General features: G+C 41.1%; 1 protein-coding gene across 4 annotated transcripts in view; it reads right to left on the bottom strand.

Moving 5' to 3' along the window:
* LOC140254671 (zinc finger protein Helios-like) overlaps positions 1 to 18,700 on the bottom strand; it is a 44,685-nt gene that overhangs the window by 9,656 nt on the left and 16,329 nt on the right. The window contains exons 6-12 of one of the 4 annotated variants that reach the window (XM_072341466.1): positions 17,566 to 17,647; positions 17,009 to 17,121; positions 16,643 to 16,784; positions 13,845 to 13,938; positions 12,271 to 12,425; positions 8,091 to 8,228; positions 4,557 to 4,700 (exon numbers count right to left, since the gene is read on the bottom strand). In XM_072341466.1, the coding sequence (XP_072197567.1) occupies positions 4,557 to 4,700; positions 8,091 to 8,228; positions 12,271 to 12,425; positions 13,845 to 13,852 (445 nt within the window). In that variant the 5' untranslated portion in view covers positions 13,853 to 13,938; positions 16,643 to 16,784; positions 17,009 to 17,121; positions 17,566 to 17,647. Of the gene's footprint in view, positions 1 to 4,556; positions 4,701 to 8,090; positions 8,229 to 12,270; positions 12,426 to 13,844; positions 13,939 to 16,642; positions 16,785 to 17,008; positions 17,182 to 17,565; positions 17,648 to 18,700 lie in introns of all 4 variants that reach the window. The other 3 variants (XM_072341468.1, XM_072341470.1, XM_072341467.1) reach the window with 3 other exon arrangements.

Genomic DNA, 18,700 nt, shown 5'->3' on the forward strand with positions numbered 1-18,700 from the left:
GGATGAAGGAGGACAGAAAATCTCAGCTTGAAGCGAAACGCGCTCCAGAGTCCAAAGCTGGCCACAGAATGAAGCAAATAACGTGAGCACCTGACATTGTGTGTTCAAGGTAAAGTACTTCTGCTGCTCATCCCCTTAGTAAAAAAATACCTGCCCCCAACTGGAACTGGAAAAAAAAAAAAAAAAAAAAAAAAAAAAAAAAAAAAAAAAAAAAAAAAAAAGCCCTGCACCTGTTTAGGCAGGAAAACATAAATCACACCTATAGCTCAGTAAAAGGCAAAAGCAACCTTCACTGCCATAGGATAAATATACTTAGAATGACGATGAGAGATGACTCACTGTGTGAGTCCAGGTTCACATCTTTTCAAATCAGTGGCATTACAGATACATGCAATAGCGACCACAAACTGAGCGAGTTACAGGGCATGATGCATATTATAGATCTCCTTTAAACTTAACAAATTTGCAGCTGCTTACGTCGGGACACAGCACAGCTGCACGGCTTTTCCTGCGGTGGCTTCAGAGTGTCAGCAAAAAGAAAGTTCATATACTAACTCCTCTTAATTAAACAGAAAAGATGATATGCACAGCCATACATCTGAGACACAAGATGCGCTCACCCGCGTGTGTTCACACACATGAACTGTTAGCTAATGTTCATTTTTAAAACTGATTTTATGACGTCTGATAAATAATTCTGGTGGGTTTTCACCATCTTTGTTATTTTTCACTGCCTCAGAACATAAAACCACACTTTTCTTTAATGCTGTAAGCTAATTAATTCAGGGAACCAATGCATACAACTAGTTGGGCTATCCAAGAACTAAAAATCTCAAAAAACTCTATTACCTTTTGCCAAAATTGCTTGGAACAAAGTGTGTATAAACCAACATAAGAAAGAAACAGAACTGTAATCCCAAATCTCTTCCAAATAGCATTAGTACATTTCAACATAGCTATCATTCAGCACCGTATTTTAGGCTGTAATTCCTTCCATGCAGCGTGGCTTATCTTAAACGGATGCACAAAGAGAAATAATTTTATATTACCCGTGAAACAATCAGGTTATCTTCGGAGATGATGCATCCCTTTTGCTTGGGAACTTAGCCCTGATTAGCAAGGTAATTAAATGCGAGCTTAAAGAGAAGCACGTAAATATGCCTGGTCCCTTCAGCAGTACTGCTCATGTGCTTCTGATTAGACACCACATTTAGATACGTTTCCCTAAGGCTGGCTGTGTTACATTTACAGCTCACAGAAAAAAAAAAATAACATAGAAAACTCTTCCTTGGTCATACTTTAGACATTTGGAAAATAAAAATACAGAGAAACCAAATGGTCACAGCTGCAGTTATCTAACACGGCTTAAGGATAACTCTTGCCCAACATCCTCCTTTCAGTACAGGTGTGGCTGTGCTGCTGCCAGTTGCATGGATGACACTTTAGTGGTCCAGTTCCGCTTGAAACGGAGCAGCTACTTCCCAGGTGGGGTGGGAAGAAAGCTGCAGGAGGCACGTGGCATCTCTGGCATGGTGGGAGAAGGAAACGAAAATGGAGAAGCCATCAGCCCCTGTCGCCTGCTCTGGTCACCCTTACCACTCTTGTATTTGAAAAAGGAACTGGATCTGGTGGAAGAGTCTGATCCACTTTCCAAACACGCTCTCAATCCTTTGTAGACTAGAGTGATCAGGAAATAACACTCGTCTTTATGGATGACTTGGATGAATGAGCCAGACTTCATTTTGATTCCTTTTTTCTTCCACATTTAGCAATTCCACCAGACAGCAGAGTAAATAGCAAACTGCCAGTGACCTGAATTATTCATTCCTTTAATTATGTTTCAGTAATGTCAGAGCCTTAAAAAATGGCATGACACACATAAAAGTAAAATAAATGATAACGTGGGGAGAAGAGGACATAAGATACAGAGCTCAGAAGAAATAATAACAAATCAATCTAACATAGTTTTCAATTTTAATTCCTCTTCGGCCAGGCCTATACTTCAGACCAATCATTTTAATCATTTTACATTTTCACTCCAAACTATGCTTACATTCTGTATATTCTTGCCTTACATTACTCAAGTGGAAGAAGAAACACTCTCTGCTGTGATAACCTTAAGACATTCAGAAAACCCCCTCTAAACAGGTTTCTGAAGCTAAGTCAAGCATCAGAGACACTTCTGTCCTGTGATACCTGCAGCCCGTTTTGTCAATTACCTACAGCAACTGCAATTTCATACACACTGGAGAAAGCCACAGGAAACCCTGGAAAAGTCAGTTACAGTATTTAGCACTGGGTAAGTTTCTTTCTGACCCTTGGAGTCTGTTGATCAGAAAGAGCACTAAAGCATCGATAGATGTAGCATGCAAAGATTTGAGCTCATGCTTACAGGACCTTCTCATAAACACCATTAAGCAGTTTTGGAAGGGTGCCCGATGTATGCACAGGAAAATTTCCTGCAAGCAAGAGAACCATTACAAGTTCTTCCTGATAGAGTTGAACAACATTTCACTGGGGAGAAAATGAGAAGAAAAGTGAGGTCACCATGAAAAAGAAAAGGTAGCAAAGCCCAGGCTCTGCTGGTTTCCAGCTCAGACACTGATGCCAGGAAAGATCAGAAATGGCAGGACTTTTCCGGTCTAAAAGAGAGGCTGTCATTGGCAACTTCCAGAAACTGATTTTATTGGTAACATCCAAAGAGTGAATCAACTCAGTTGTGAGGTTCACTTACAACATGCAGAACTATACTGCTTATGGCAACAACATGAGTACTCCAGAACCCAAAGGGCAAGGAAGAGGGCCCTCACACCCTCGCAGATGAATTCTGTACCCTCACAAAGATAACCTTTAAGAGATATTGCAAACATAATTACATCTAAGTCTGTGCACAACTAAAGGGGAAAAAAGAAAGAAAAAAAAAAAGGTGAGGTGTGAACTGCCCTTCTTCCTTTCTGGGCTGTAAGAGGTCTGAGGTCTAGCACAGATAACTATTTCACTGCTGAGCACAGTGTGCAGGGAAGTACAGCACTAACTAAGACAACACTATAGAAATCTGCCATGTCTACAATCTCTTACCACTGGATTTGGTTTGCAGAGAGCTCTGCTCCTATTGTCAGCCTTTTCAACCCTAACTTGCATCACAGCAGTAAGTTAAAACACAATACACACCTTCCAGTTCTTATCAGCTGTACAGTAAATCATTTCAGACCACTCAAAGAAAACAGTTTAAGATTTAAGCTTTTATCGCAGGAAGATGAATAACAATACTGAAAAGGAACCGATGCCTCCTAGCACTCCTTGCATGGGTTCCAATACTTCTTACCTAACCCCGTTAGAGAAAGTGACAGAAAAGAAATAAGAAATGACACGAAAGTTGTCAGTCAGAGAATGGAAGAAGCCTGGCACTGGTATTTGGGGATGGCCAGCTGACTGTGAGCAGTCAGGTCAGTGTGTCAGTGGCCCCAGGTGAGATGCTGCATGCTGTTAGCCCTCTACAATTCAAAATCATGAGGGTTACCTTAAAGCCTCAGCGGTGATTTAACAAATCTGTCTGAATCTCCATTTAGCCAAGGGGCAATGACTTTTCCAAATGGCTGTCTTAATTGCCTACAGTCCTTCAGTCCTCTCTCTGCAGGTGTCTTTGGTGTAGGCAGAATGAGCATACAATACCCTTAAAACCTAAATACAGTCCATCCAGGGAGTGAGTGTGGAAGACGCACATTACCTTAGTTCAGCATCTAGCAGCATATACTTAGCCCAAATAACTCTGTCCTGCCTCACGTCCTAACAAGTTTAACACTGCCTCAATGACTGTGAAGAGTAGATCCAAGCTACAACTCAACACCAGTAAAATTTTCCATACAGTCTTCTGTTAGGAGCTGAACAATTTTAAGATGTTGAGATACAAAGTAGGAATTCTGGGTCTAGGACTCTGAATTTGGTGATCAAAAGTGATCCAACACTGTTTTATATTCACGCACTATGAAATTTACCAGGTGCAGAACACTGCACTTGGAGCATGCACTTCTCCTAACAGAAGCAATGTGATTTTGCTTCCTTATGCTGCTATTATCAGACCAGTCGTTGCTAACTCTCAAGAATTAATACAAGTTACAAGTCATGAGATAATTCCTTTTTTTTTTTTTTTTTCACACACACATATGGAGACAGATAATTACACGAGTTACTTTTTCACTTGCTGAGTGAGGAGAGGGAAAGATGACAAGTCTTTGTCAAAAAGACAAAGGGTCACAGGAAAGTTAACAAAGGAAACAAAACAGACTAAAGGCAGAGTAAAAAGCTCAAGATTTTCTAAGTCATTTTTATTATGATGGGGACCTCACTTTTGAATGGTCTGGACTGGCAAAACTAATTCTATTGTTTCCAGAATGTCTTGCTGTGCTTTAACCCATCTCAACTACCACCCCTCCCACCACAATCACATTCTGAGAGCGCTACCTTTCCCCTTGGTTCTTTTTTTTGCTATCTTTCACAAGTTAGTAGCGACCTACAGCTACACTCTACAAATAATAAAAGGCGTATCTCAAGCTTACCCACAAACTTCTGTGGGGTGGAGCTTTTACGCTTTCCCAAGTTGCTTGTCAGCTTCTCTATAACAGCAGGTCTCTCAAAAGGCACCATAGGAATATTGTTGTCCATCACAGGCTCTTGTTCCTTACAATCTTCCATAGGAGGTACTACATAAAACCAAAAAATTGTATCAGACAAGTCTGGTCTACACTTGACAGATGACACAAAACATTTGAGCTCTGCTGATTGTGCAACTAGAGCAACACAAAATAAAGCAAGGTGCAAGAACACAGTGGGCATTCAGATAGCATTCCCCTTTGAGAAGGCAGCCATGCTCTTCCAATGCCTGCCTTTGGGATCATCTTATTTTACAGAAGCTACACTTTATGTTTAACAAAGGACTTGTTTTGTTCTGAGTACAGAAGGTCCCACTGAGGAGAAAGAGCTTTTGGTATATGGTACTTAAGAAAATTCCCTCTGTAGATCGCAATTTCTGTCTTCCTCCCTCCAGCACGATCCCATGTTACCAGTGTAACTTTATGGCTGTCTCGGTGGTCTCACTTAATATCACGCTTATCTTATTTATCATTCTTGTTTTCTAATTACACTGATCTCAATAACTAGAAAACATGCAATGGCTTTGCATTCCCTAAGACAGAGGCTTCCAAAATGAAGAACATATTTGTTAAGGTGTTTCCTTTATTTCTATATATGAGACTAAATTCACCACACATTGTACTGAGATTGTAGGATTAACATGATAAAGAGATTCCCTTTAGAAACAGTGAAAGAAACTGAGAAGTTTTTGAACTAATGTTTTTTTCCCCATCAGTCACAGACCTATCAATTGGTAAATGCAAGTCTTTTGCAACTCTCCTCCCACTATTTGCAACCTCTTATGGACACTAGAAGGGTCAGCGGTACCACGCTGAGGATTAACCCCACATCTTCTGCTCCATTGTTTCTACAGAAGCCTCTTGTCTCATTTCTTATTCAGTTACCTTTCATTTGTGATTGTGCCATAAATGAACATCACCAGCCTGCTTTCCTCCCATGTAACTTGACTGCCTTCAGGATCCTAGTGCAGAATAATCACTCATCTGTTCTCAAACATGTAGCTGTTTGCTAGCACATAATGTATGAAAAATGAGGTGTTAAAAGCCTCATCTTTGCCTTCTTTCTGGTAAGGAACAACAAATTCCAGGCAATTACAAAGCAGAGTTATCTGCTCAGGTGAACTTGTCAATTCAGGCATTCATAATAAGAAAACATAGCAATTTATTCATTTGATACCATTTGTGCCTCTGCTGCTAGGGCAAGCTGAGTACTTCGAGTTTTAGAATCTCCCATATGCTATAAAATGATTTACTCTGCTGCTTTTTTGTTTGTACAGGATGCTCCCCCTGAGAAACACAATAGTTTCTCATTTACAAGGCAGTCCTGCTGGCATCAGTGAAAGAGGAAGAAAAAGCATAAATATGAAACGAATCTATTGCAACAAACTGGGATGTAGTGTTCACATGGCCTAAACCCAGCACAGTTTGGGAGATCTGAAATGTTGTTACTGATATGGCTAAATTCCTACAGTTAGGCAAACACTCTTTGTCCAGAGCTATCTGCACTAGATTCCTTACCTGGAAAGAGCCAGGTAAGCTAACACGTAGATTAGGGTTAGCTCTTAACACTTAACAAAATACAAAATTAAGCAGCAATTGAAATCTCCAAAGCATATATTCACTCAATCCCAAGAGTATCTTTCCAAAGTGTGGAATGTGAGAGTGAAGGAAATCAAGGCATTCTTCAGAGTTAGCCTGAGCCTTAGCTTGAAGCAAAGAGCAGAGTAATCATTTGTGTGTGCCTCTCTGGGGCCTCTATGCTTCTTTTGAGAAAGGACTTAAAAGTAAACCATAAAGCACACACTGAGCTTCCCAGGTGGGAGCACTGGGATGTGAGGGGAGACTTAATGCTACCATTCACCTGGATCTAGAACTACCTGTCACTGCCAACTGCCATCACTGTGCCCCTCTAACCAGCATGATGTGAAGTCCCTTAGACATTCGCCAGGAGAGATTTAATCATGTTTGCCAAGGGGAGACACAGGCAACAGTTGAATTCAAAATGTTGTTGTAAGAAAATATTGCTGGAAAAAAAAATAATAAAAAAATGAAGGGGTTGTTTGAACATTTCTATTTTAAGCCCAAGCAAAGTCAGACTGGAAATAAAATGGATAACCATATTGGGTTTGCACTGGTTTAACTCTGGTTGTTAGAAAAATCAATGCAAGGTCAGCCACTCCAACTTCTCTGGGTGCACGAGGTTAAAGACTTGCCCCTCTTGTCATAGTGTTGAGCTGCTCAGAAGAGGCTTTAGATTTGCTCAGAAACACGCTAACAACAGTAAACCTATTTAAAATAAATTACTGAAAAATAAATCTGTAAGTTGAGCAGAATTAGGGAAGAATCTTAATAAGGTGATCTCTGAAAGACTCCTGCAGTCATACCTCTATTGGCCAACTGTTATTTCCCTATAAAAATGCTGGCTGATATCACCAGCTACCTGGTTAATCTGATAGACCCACCCTTGCAGAGGGAAGAGCATGTATTTTATTGGGAATGGAGTATGTGGTTGAACTATTACTATCAGCAAAGTGCTCCATCAAGTGCAGAACGGGTACCCAAAAGCAGCAAAGCCATCAGATGAGTCTTTCTACTGACTTTTATACACATAAAATCAGGCCTAACACAGATAATCGCTAACTTCAAGATCTTTGAAGTCATTCATTAAATTTTAAAGGCTGATTTTAGTCTCCAGGGCATCTAAAAAGATAGTAATTACTTCATAGAGCTGTATAAACGTTTTGGGTCATGTACCTTTATAGATCTAAAATTGTCACAGTACATTATTTTAGAATTTTGGTGATTTTCTTCCCACCAAAAAACAGTCCGTAGTAGAAACATTGATTAGATTTCATTGCTGCTTGTTTTTTTTACGTTTTTAGAAGTGACCTTTCAGAACTTTCACGTAATTGATTTCCAAATGACGCTAACACATGCAAATGCATGAAGTTTTTTTTTATATATATATATATATATAATTACTTTCATCATCACTGTTGACTTCATGTAGCTCTGGAGCTTTTCACATCTCCTTCCTATTTTTTTGATAGGATATATTACTATAAGGCATAGAAATAATGACCTCTGAGTATGTCTACCACCTTTACCTCTTAAAAGTACCAGTCACTTTCACCAGGCAGACGAAGGGGATTCATATGTTCCTTAGTTTTTATGGCAACTTTGCACTGGTGCCTTTATCACTTTACTTCAATGTCCACACACTCACATATCTCAAAACTGAAATACCAATTTCAACAAATCAGCAAAAAAAAAAAAAAAGTGGGGATTTTAGCCCATCTTTTCTCTTCCTGCTTATCTGAGTGCAAGCAATAGATTAGATGGAAGTGATACAAAGCACAAAGGAAGGAGGAAAAACAGATGGAAAACCCCTGTAAGATGTGCTCCAAGTGCAAGAGACCTCAAGACATGGTGTCCACCCACCGTGGTGACTCAGGACCTGCCCGGCAGCCTCCATGCCAACATTCTGCATGTAGTTGTGGCAGCGTTCCTTGTGCTCTTCCAGCGAACTGCGCTGCTTGTAGCTTCGGCCACAGTAGTTGCACTTGTGAGGCTTCCCCACTGTGGAGAGAATGAGAGTGACAGGTCAGATCCGCAGCAGCCCACCCATGCTGCCAGCATCACATCCTCACAGCAAACTGCTCTTGAGATGGAAAGACAACTAAGAAAGGTTACTGAAGTCCCATGCCTTCTTCCCAGCCCCGTCTCCCCCCACGCACATGCCTCCCACCTGCTTGGTACTTGGCTCCATCAGCTGTTCACACTAATGCATGGTATCTGCAGAAGCAACACGAGGTGAACTTGCTGATCGTAAAGCAAATAAACAGACGACAAGAGGGGAAAACAACCCAAACAGTTGAATCACATCCCGGCACTGCTTCTGTGTCACCGAGTCTCGTGGGAAAGAAACTTCTGAGGTGTTTTGCCCATGGCACGAGCAGCTGCTTTCACAAAGTTGTGTTGCCCCAGTGCCCTAATTCTGCTTTGAGCCGGGGAAACCCATCGCATGGCACAGAGGAGTTCTCTCAGTGAAGCAGCTTTGCCAAAATTACCAAGGGAAGGTTCGGAAAAAACACAAAACCCAGACAACAAAGTAATGCTGGTAACGGCCCCTGTTTCATGTCAGAGCTAAGCTGTCACCAGTACTTCACATAGACTAGATAATATTAAAAAAGAAAAGAAAAAAAGCAAAAAAAAAAAAGCTGAGTACAACAAAAATCAAGCCAGATGAATTTTGAATGCAAGATATGACTAAATATTTTTGCATGCGTGCATTTCACTCAAGTGCAATATGAACAAATGGCAAATGACTCTCAACACACACAAAACCTGGCACCAGATTCCCATAAAGTAAATCCCTCTCATAGCATGTCATTAAGAAACCACAAGAATGGCCGAACCCAGGGCCAGAAAGCTAGCCAGAAGTACAGTTTGCCAAACCATGCTAATAAAGGTTTTTAATATAATTCCAACTTGAAGAACAAAACCATTTATTCTCTAATAACTAAAGAGCTATTAAGTCAGTGCTACAAGTCCTGTAAAACACAAGAGGCTGAGATTTTCAGAGCAGGCTAAGGGATGGGGAAGGTCAAACTTCTTACAGAGTTTTCAGAATCTTATGTAAGTATTTTAGTTTCCATCCAAAGACACAGAGAATATCCTCTGTTGTACAACGTGCATAAACATTGGGTTCATCCCAGTCTTGAAAGATTTTCACTGTCGTTTACTTAATGAAATCCAAGCTGGACTAATGACAGACAAACACTGTCATTCCTAGGCAACTGGTTCCTTCCTATCATTGTAAGATAGACCTGGGGCTGCTTCAGCGCAGGGGGAGATGTAGGGGGCACAGTGGGAGGATACCCATAGCCAACAGGAAGTTGGACAGGAAGGGTTTTGTGTTAGCTTGGTGTCAGATCAAGAAAGCTAACGCAGCTGAAGGAATTAAGCTAACAGATCCAAAGCAGGGCTGAATTAGACCACCCAGTTTAGCTATGCCGGGTTTCCAAAATCTTAGGTGAACCATAAGATGCAAAGAAAATGTGTGATTGCCTTCAGCTACTCAAGAGATAGATGCTACTAATTAAACTTATTATCATTTTGCACAGATAAACATATTCTCTTACAAGATACAGGAAAAGAAAAATTAATCAATTCAACAATTAAAAGAAGGAAAAAAAAAAAAGCTGGTATTACACCTCTTCAAATTGCTGCTACTTGCATCGTAACTATTTCACAAATTATTCCTAGATAATGAGGCTGAGCTTTCCCATTGATATGTGGGACATACAGCTACCCAAATCCCATCAAATTTCAAGGTTCATAAGAGATGATAAAAGCTAATGGCAATAGCAAGATTAGTACATGCAGTATGGGATTTGAGGAATGTAACTCCCCAAGGAAACAAACTCCTTCCTCCAGGGAGAAGACAGGAGTATAAACAACAGGTGACAAATGTTAGCCACATTGTCTAATACACAACTGGAAGCTGCTCAAACACAACAGGCAAGAGTGAAGTTTGTGGATTCCAGTTCAGCAGACTTGAACGTAACCCCCTTGGGTTCGCTTGCAAAGTTAGTCCCCTGACTCTCCCTTCCCAACAGATGTAATTACATCACAGCCTAGACGTGACACAGGGAAAACCTGACTTATTCTATAAAATTACACAAATCAACTACAACTCGGGTTGTGCCCTCGATCAAGTCAGTCCCCAATGGGAACAGGTTCCAGTAGCAGTAGTTCATGTCACCAGCAATGCTCACAATCCAGCTGGTGATGAACGCAGATAGCAGGGGAAGCAGTGACAGTCTGGATTTTAGGAATCCCACTGTTGTGACAAATGTCAAGACATAGAATTAGTCACAAATTTCCCCTTTTGCACTTATCAGAGTAAGTCATGACAAAAAATACACGTCTGTGGATACGAACATTGCCAGCAGGTGGACATTTTTCCACTATTTGTGCTACACAATATAAAGATGTAAAGGTGTCTTAGAGAATTCAGTTCCAGTGATCTTCTCTACAGCGTATTTTGTTCCACATAACAAACCACCAGATTAAACCATGTAGCTTCCAAGAAACATTTCAGCCCTTGTCAGAGAAGGTATAGTAAATAAAAGAGTCAAAAGTTGCCTCCAGAACACACAGCTGTGCTCCCAAGCACAGGTCCTGGTCTTTGCAGAATTCAACTGCACTATAACCACCAAAAAACTCAAGCCCACACCAAAGACTGCTCTTTCAATGAGCTCTTTATGGAGCCATCCAGTGCTTGGCTCGGCTTGAAGCTGATTTCCCCCAGCTCCTGACCAAGGACCTTGTCAACAAACATGGCATTCAGTGCTCCAAGTCATTGTACCAATGGCAGCAGCACCCAGGAAAGGTGGTTTGGAAGCCCCTGGTTTGGGGTAATTATTCCTGTATTGCCTTTAGATAGAAAACTACCATCACTAATTCTCATAGAAGTGACATAATACAGTGAATGCAAACAAGACCAAAATCTTGAGAAGTCTTCAATTTGTCGTTGAACTGGGAAAGACCAGGGCACCGGGTAAAACCCAGCAGCCATATCTCTGAAAAAGCTGACTTGAATACAAAAAGCACACCTTATTTTTCTTACTTACATGTCAGAGTTTCCACACATTTCAGCTCAGATTCATACAGATGACAATGTGGCACAGAAAACCCACAATGGAGTCTCAGCCTCAAATGGAAAATATTATGACAGTTACACAGAAAAAAGACATTTCAATTTGAAGTAGATTTTTTACCATGAAACAGGTAAACCACTCGCTGAAATTTACAAGAAACCGAGTTTGCTTGTGAAACAAAAACGTTTGTGTGCAGGGAGGTGTGGAAACAGGAAGAGAAGACAGAGGCAAAGTGCTCTATAGTGAGGAATACTGGAGTCCTTGTGGGTGAACTTTGATAGCTGAGAAGTTTGCAAGCAGCAACAATGAGATGGTGCAACACTCAGGTCAATATTCAAGACAGAAAGCAGACTTGGGCCTAGGGAAACTGCTTTTAAGTCATAAAAGAAGGTGAGTGAAAGAGAAAGAGCCCGTAAGGTTTTGTTGCACAGGTTCTTAATTTTGGCTCAGCTGCATAGTCTATGTATTTTCATGCATAACAAGTGACTAACTGAGGATAATACTTAGAACCTGAGAAACTGATCCTCAAATTCAGACTCTTGCAGAATATGGCTCCTGGGCAACCCTTTGCATCTTATTGAAGTGCTACAGGGTTACCTCAGCAATACTAAGGAGCAAAGACAGCAAATCCATCAACAAGTAAAATAAAGACATTGTACAGGCCTAGACACACAAATATAAGTGGCAGCAGTTGTTACAAACCAATGCTAGCTAGCAGGAAAACTGTGCAAAGATATTTAATGGGGTTTTCATGAAGAATGTAAGACTTTTTCTGATAAGCTGCTGGATGTTTACAACAGAAACTTGAACGTCAGAATCTGGAAACAAAGCTGCGCTCCACTGCTGTACAGTATTCATTTTCAGAAGCAGGACAAGTGCTTTACAAAGTCAAAACTACACCTGGATTGTAACTGCTAACAAAACCCAACTGGGATGGTTCACATCACAGAACTTACCCTTGGGTGCAATTTGGATGACACGGGTGGCACTCACGATCCTCATCGGCATACTTGAAAATGAAACTGTTTGCCCCCTGCAAGCCATCAGGACATTTCTCCACACAGTTCGGACCATCCTTAAAATGGAAACACTTTGTGCAGTGGTCAGGCCCCTGGAGAACACGGAAGCAGCAGCAGATTCAAGTTACTCCATTTTTCCCTTCTGCACTAGAATTGCAGGTTCTAGCCTGACAGCACAGACAGCAGTAACTGCAGCGGTGGGTCTTTCTCAGCAAACTCCACAGCTCCAGCCACTACTGAAGAGCAGCACACACGTATATCTTGGTGGTTCTGATCACAAACTTACTCTGCAGAGCATAAGAATAATTCTAGTTTCTAAATAGGTTTCACCACATTACCAGCATGCTTCACACAACAGGCTTCACGTCTGCTTTAACCCTATACACACACAAACAAAAAGAGGTAGAGTGATCCACTGCCTCCACAGTCCACATCACTTCCCACACTGCCTTCTCCCTGTGGCATCTGGCAACCCTTCAAGTGATCCTGTGACAAGGTCTTCTTCATATATACATAGTTTTAGCCTTAGCCCAGCTAAGGCTCCTGAGCAATGTAAGCAACACTTTAAGCCAAATACTGTGTTCTGTTTGTGCACTGTTCTACAACTCTATATTCATGAGCCCTCCTTCAAGTCCCAATTTCTCTCACAGGCTGAAATTCGCAATGTTAACTTCTTGCTTTGCAGCAGCATTGCAGAAAGCAGAATGGTACAGCAAAAACAATTATGAGAGCGATGAGCAGTGTCATGTGTTTGCTTTCTATACAGTCATTAGGTTACGTCAGAGAACCAAGGAAAAAAGCTACAGGTTAAGTCTTGTCAGTAATGAACAACCTAAAATACAACTCCTTGCATCCAAGATGCTTTCCATCTTAGCAAAATAAACATGACCAAAACAAGAAACAATTAGTATCCAACAAAAGGACGATAACCTTTGAAACAAGACTCGCTGCTCATATAATACTGCCATCATAAAGATGACAGTTGCAGTTGAAATTCTTTTTTAGGATGTGTGTTAAAAGTGCTGCACCAGAACAGGCCTACGTACAGAACCTACATAGAAAAAAAAACACAAGATGAGGTTGCTCGAGCTTTCTGAAAAACTGAGACAAAGTCCCCCTTTTTTGGAGGGGAAAATAAAACAAACCTGAAACCACAACAAACAGGACAGAACTGAACACCATGAATAAAAGCAGTTAGAGAAGGTTCAAACTGCAACTGAGTACTACCTCACATTTAAAGACCTGGATGTAACATTTAAGGCATTAATACAACTCAAGAAAGGACTCCTTTTTCAAAGCATCTTCTAAAGCACTCTAATACACCCAAGTTCATTCCTAGAATCTGCTTAATACATGCAGAGTACTGCTCCTACGTGCAGAGGAAGTGCATTTCCTGCCTACATTAATGTTGATTTTCAACAGCTACTTTCCATTTTCTCAACAGAAGATACCCGTGCGTCAGCACATTTTAACAGCCAACTAGCCCACAGTGCACTCAGTGTTGCTCTTACCGGTCCATAGCACGTGATCATGTTGTCTTCCATCTTCTCACACTGGGGATCACACTCCACACAAACAGAACCATTTGCAAACTCTCGAAATTCCCTAGGATAATATTTTGCAGGCAGGTTAGGAAAAAGCAAAAGTGAGTCTGAAGCTGAGCAAAAATGGCTGCCTCTTCACCTGGTGCTAATCATCTCAGCCTCTTTAAGCCAGTGGACCACACCAGCTGAGATCACTCCATTTAAATGCATTAGGCTGCTTAACAACAGCTGAAAATTGAGCCCAATCAGCAAAGTCACTCAAAAAAAACAAAAGAACTCCTCCCCAAGTCTGGGGCAAATTCCATTCTCCAATCAGTACAGTTCAGAACATTCTAGAACAAGTGCTGGTGATACCATCCAAATAGAGCCTCTCTTTGCAATCTTACTAATCAGGCACCATGGCAGAACCACCCATCAAATGCTGCAGGGTTTGTGGTCAGATGGTTCTGAAGCACACAAAAAGACAATTTTCCAACCTTTTTTAAGCACATGGAAGTATATTCTGCCACTGTTCTTTTTGCATGCACTGCCCAGAAGTGTTTAAAATATTTTCATGCACTTATAGCACTTCCAACCCTCTCTCCATAACAGTTCTACGATTTAACATACAAGGCAGGAAAAGAAAGAAACCATGCAGCGCTTTTATTTTCAATTAGCACCTTGAGAAAAACACAATTAAAATCATTCAGAGGTTCTTTCATTCATTTTGTTTTATCTTTATTATGCAATAAATTCTTAGGACCTTGCTATGCTGTTATACAGGATGCTGAACTCCATCTGCTTCTTCCAAAGCCTAATTATCAATTACTCCTACTGCAAGTAACACGAGCTTTGCTCTACTTTACCATTATCAGACAGCCTTGACCAGCCTTGTCTGCTCAGATGGATTGCAGATTAAATACTGGAGGATGTAAACATGGCATGTAATAAACATGACAGCTTTTATGTACTTTTCCCCATTCCACAGATTTTAATTCAGCTCATTTCACACATCAACACAATCCAATTGTATGTGAGATATATTGCTACGTATAGTGAGCATTTTTTTCCTCTACAAAGAACTCAACAAAGAATGTGTTTCCAGGATTAAAAAACAGTTAGCAAATACGATGCAGAGGCACAGGGCCAGGGTTTCTTTGTTCACTTTTTAAACACTAAAACTCCCACTCAACTTGTCAAAGCCTGATATTCTCAACACTTTTTCTTCTTTGCCAAGTTCAGATGAATTTATTTCAATGCTTACATGCATTTGGGAGTTCATAAATATGCACTCAGGTAGTCAAGAGGTGTAAAGTTACCTACAGTACTTGGCCACTAAGCCAACACTAATGAACCCCACACTTTGACAGATATATGGCCAAAGACAGACTCACGACACATCACCTGCTACTCAGCTCCACAAACAACCCCATCCCAATCAGACTGTTCGGCCAACAACTCAGGGTCTGTAATAATTACAGATGAGTACGAAATGGCCAAGCTCACAGCAGAAAAAAACCAGTAACCCACTAGCTAATTTACGATCAGACTTGAAAGCCCTCTGTAGGAGCGTGCCAGTACCCACTAAGGATCTCAATCACAGTACACCAATAGCACATTCAGTAACTTCCAGTGCATGTACATCAGAACCACAAGCTAACAGACCTTCAAGTAGTTTTTATTACCTATGCAATAGTGCACTTCACATAGAAGTGGACCACAGCTGCACAACTCCACACAGACTTAATATCTGGGGGCATTTAGAGTCCAGACAAAGTCACAGCCACAAAACCAAAGTGCCTGAGTATGGCTCTGTGTGCACAGCCATTCATCTCAGTCTGTATTACCGCAAAACGATTTGAAACTACAGCTTCCATATTACTACACAGAAATATCCCCAGTATCTAACAAAACTGAGCTGACAACCGCCACATAAACATTAACATTTTTCCTTTCACTTCAAATGAAGCTAAAGTACCAAAGAACTTGATGCCAGGATCCTAGCCTAGCAGTTATGAAGTGTTTCCTTTAAATCAAGGAGGCCCTAGCTATCAGTTTATGATTCACATCCATCCCTGCTATCCTCATTCGTGCTGCTGACACACTGCCCGATTCATAACAGGGATCACTCTAACACACATGCTAGAAAAAAAACATAGATGGCAAAGCACTGCTGATTTTGCAATAACTGAAAGAAGGTTCTATATTCCTCAGCTGCAGAATAACACGTGTTTTGAAGAGAAACCTATCTGGCCATCACCAGAAGTGGAATGTATGAAAAATGCTGAAGCACTAGTTTGTTTTATTAAATGAAATAGGAAGCAACATATTGTGATGGAGATTTCCTGCCAAATACCTCTGTGCAAAGCAGTGAGTAATCAACCTCTACTCCTGTACTCGATATGTGGCTCTGGCACAGTACTCGTTGATTGCTGATTGCTTATTCATCTGATTTTTAGTTTTTAAGATTATAGAATTGCATCCTGGCACCCCTTCTGAGCATAAATGCAGACAGACTCCTAAAAGCTTTCAAGCCCAGAGGAATTTATCCCCTGAAAAAGACAGCCAGCAGCCATCACCCTATCATCATTAAGCTTTAATCTTATTCCATGGACAGAGAGAAAGACCATTCATTTTCACCTAAATAATTGCAGTCTAAAACATTGCATTCTTAAATCCACCTGAAATCCTACAAGTCTTAATCTTTTTGGTTGAGATCTAATTATTACTGAAGAATAACAACACATTACCCCAAGTCTGCACCTCCTTCTGGTATTACGCCCTACCTGTGCTACTCCTCTGGGCCCCAAAGTCCAGGGGGTTCATCCTGCTGTTGGTGATGTAGGGCAGCTCAGCAGACATAGCTTTATGCAAGAAGGAACATCACACTCACTGTGACTGTTTCTTCAAGTCTCCAGCATCCATTCACTGTGGATTTTTCCTTGTTAGTACTGGCTCACATTTTTATAGCTTGTTCTTCATGCAAGCATCTATAGTCCCATGCTGTATCCACACATACTACAAACAAATATCCTTTACAGGTGCTAGAAAATAACACTTGGTTCAGTTGCTCCTAAAAACTAGTTAGTTCTAGCCAGCTCAGGGTCAGGGGGCTATTGTGTTTTGCTCAGCTATTGAGAACATACACACACCTGTGAGGTCTCCAGCAGCAAGCCACACTCCACCTCTTCCCATCCTGTGTGCCTCTCCATGCCCTCCACATCTTCTCTTCAAGTGCCATTATCACACCAGGTGTCTTATTTCTCTGTAAGACATCATCATACGAGAGTCACAGCAGCAGACCTGTCCAGAAGAGCAGAGCTCTCTTTTTAAAAACAAAAAAACATTCTTTTATTATACATCCAAGGAGAGGAGCACAGAACATTTTACTAGTAGAGCTTTTGGTATCTGAGCAGCAGTGAACTGTAACACTTGGCTGCACACAATCCCCATGGCTGTTTACTGCTGTATTTATCAGTGATGCTTAGATGACTCCGGTACCATGACAAAGGCTTCTATACTCTGTAATTCATGCGCATTCTAATGCATTATGATATAGAGAGATACAGAAAGATTGTATGAAATTCAGATGAGGAGCGTTTTCTATCAACAGACAGGATTAAAAAGGTGCAGGTGCTTCCCCACTCTTGGGTCACCCTCCCAAACACTGTGTGAAAAGCACATTCACTAATAAAAGCAAGACACTCACCTGAAAGACAAGAACCAGTAGAACACAAACGAGCGTAACAAAGAGTTCGGGACTATTAGTGCAGTTAAGAAAACCCAAGTTGCTGTAAAAACAATGGCATTTCACTTGAAAATGTGGCCATTCATACGCACGTTGCTGCATGCTAAATGCAGTTCAGAAATATGTAAATCTCATCCATCCCTAAGCTGCTTCTTGACTCTATTTTCATTTTAGTGTTTCTGTCTAGTCTACATTTTGCCTTCTCTCGCCTGTTTTCTGTTCCTGAAACAAGCTCAGAGGTCAGCAAAGCTGTATTTATCCCAGCACTACAGTGCTTCATTGAACGTGGCTCGGTAGGAGCCAAATCATGATCTAAATAGACAACTTACTTTCCCAACACAAGTCCTCAGGTTGCATTTAATTGTACAGGGCAGTTTTATCATGGAAAAAGGTTAATTAGGTATCCCTAAAGCCTAGTCACCCCCTCATCAGTACATTAAAAGCTATCATACTGCACTATTCTTAAAATCATTCTCAGTGATTAAAACTCCTTATGGGCAACCCTATGTTATTGTCTGTGACACTAGTATATAGCGGATGTTCAGGTACAATGCAACGCTTTGGCCTCTGATACAGATCGTGTTGAAGATATTAAAAGATAACATCTTAAAGCACATTATACCTTAGCAGCTGCCAAAGGTGAGTTTGAACCCTCGGTCATCCTTGCAGAGTTAAGATGACCAAAGCTCCAAGAGGCACCTATGAAGTCTGAGCACGTCATTTCCATCTGTCATGAAGCAACATTCTGCACTGGGGCTGACACGTGCTCCTGCATCTTTGTACCCTTCCAGAACACTCACAAAAGAGACAAGCAGCTCTTCAATCTCTTCTCAAATGCAACATTGCAAGGCTTTCCACTTATTCTCCTCCTCAGAGAACTGCAGTGCTTTCGTGACATTCAGACCACACTTCATCTCATCAGTTAAGATTCTCCTGCCGGCAAACTCACACCGTGCACTGCTCATCGCAGAGCAGCTCCAGGCTTCCACATGAGGGACACCGCAACTGACCCTGTTACTGCAATCTGTGGACTGCCCGTGGCATTCGTTATCACAGACAGCCAGAGGGGACAGCTCTAAAGAGATCTCACACAGCA

The sequence above is a fragment of the Excalfactoria chinensis genome, chromosome 7, assembly GCF_039878825.1.
Source record: "Excalfactoria chinensis isolate bCotChi1 chromosome 7, bCotChi1.hap2, whole genome shotgun sequence".
NCBI lineage: Eukaryota > Metazoa > Chordata > Aves > Galliformes > Phasianidae > Excalfactoria > Excalfactoria chinensis.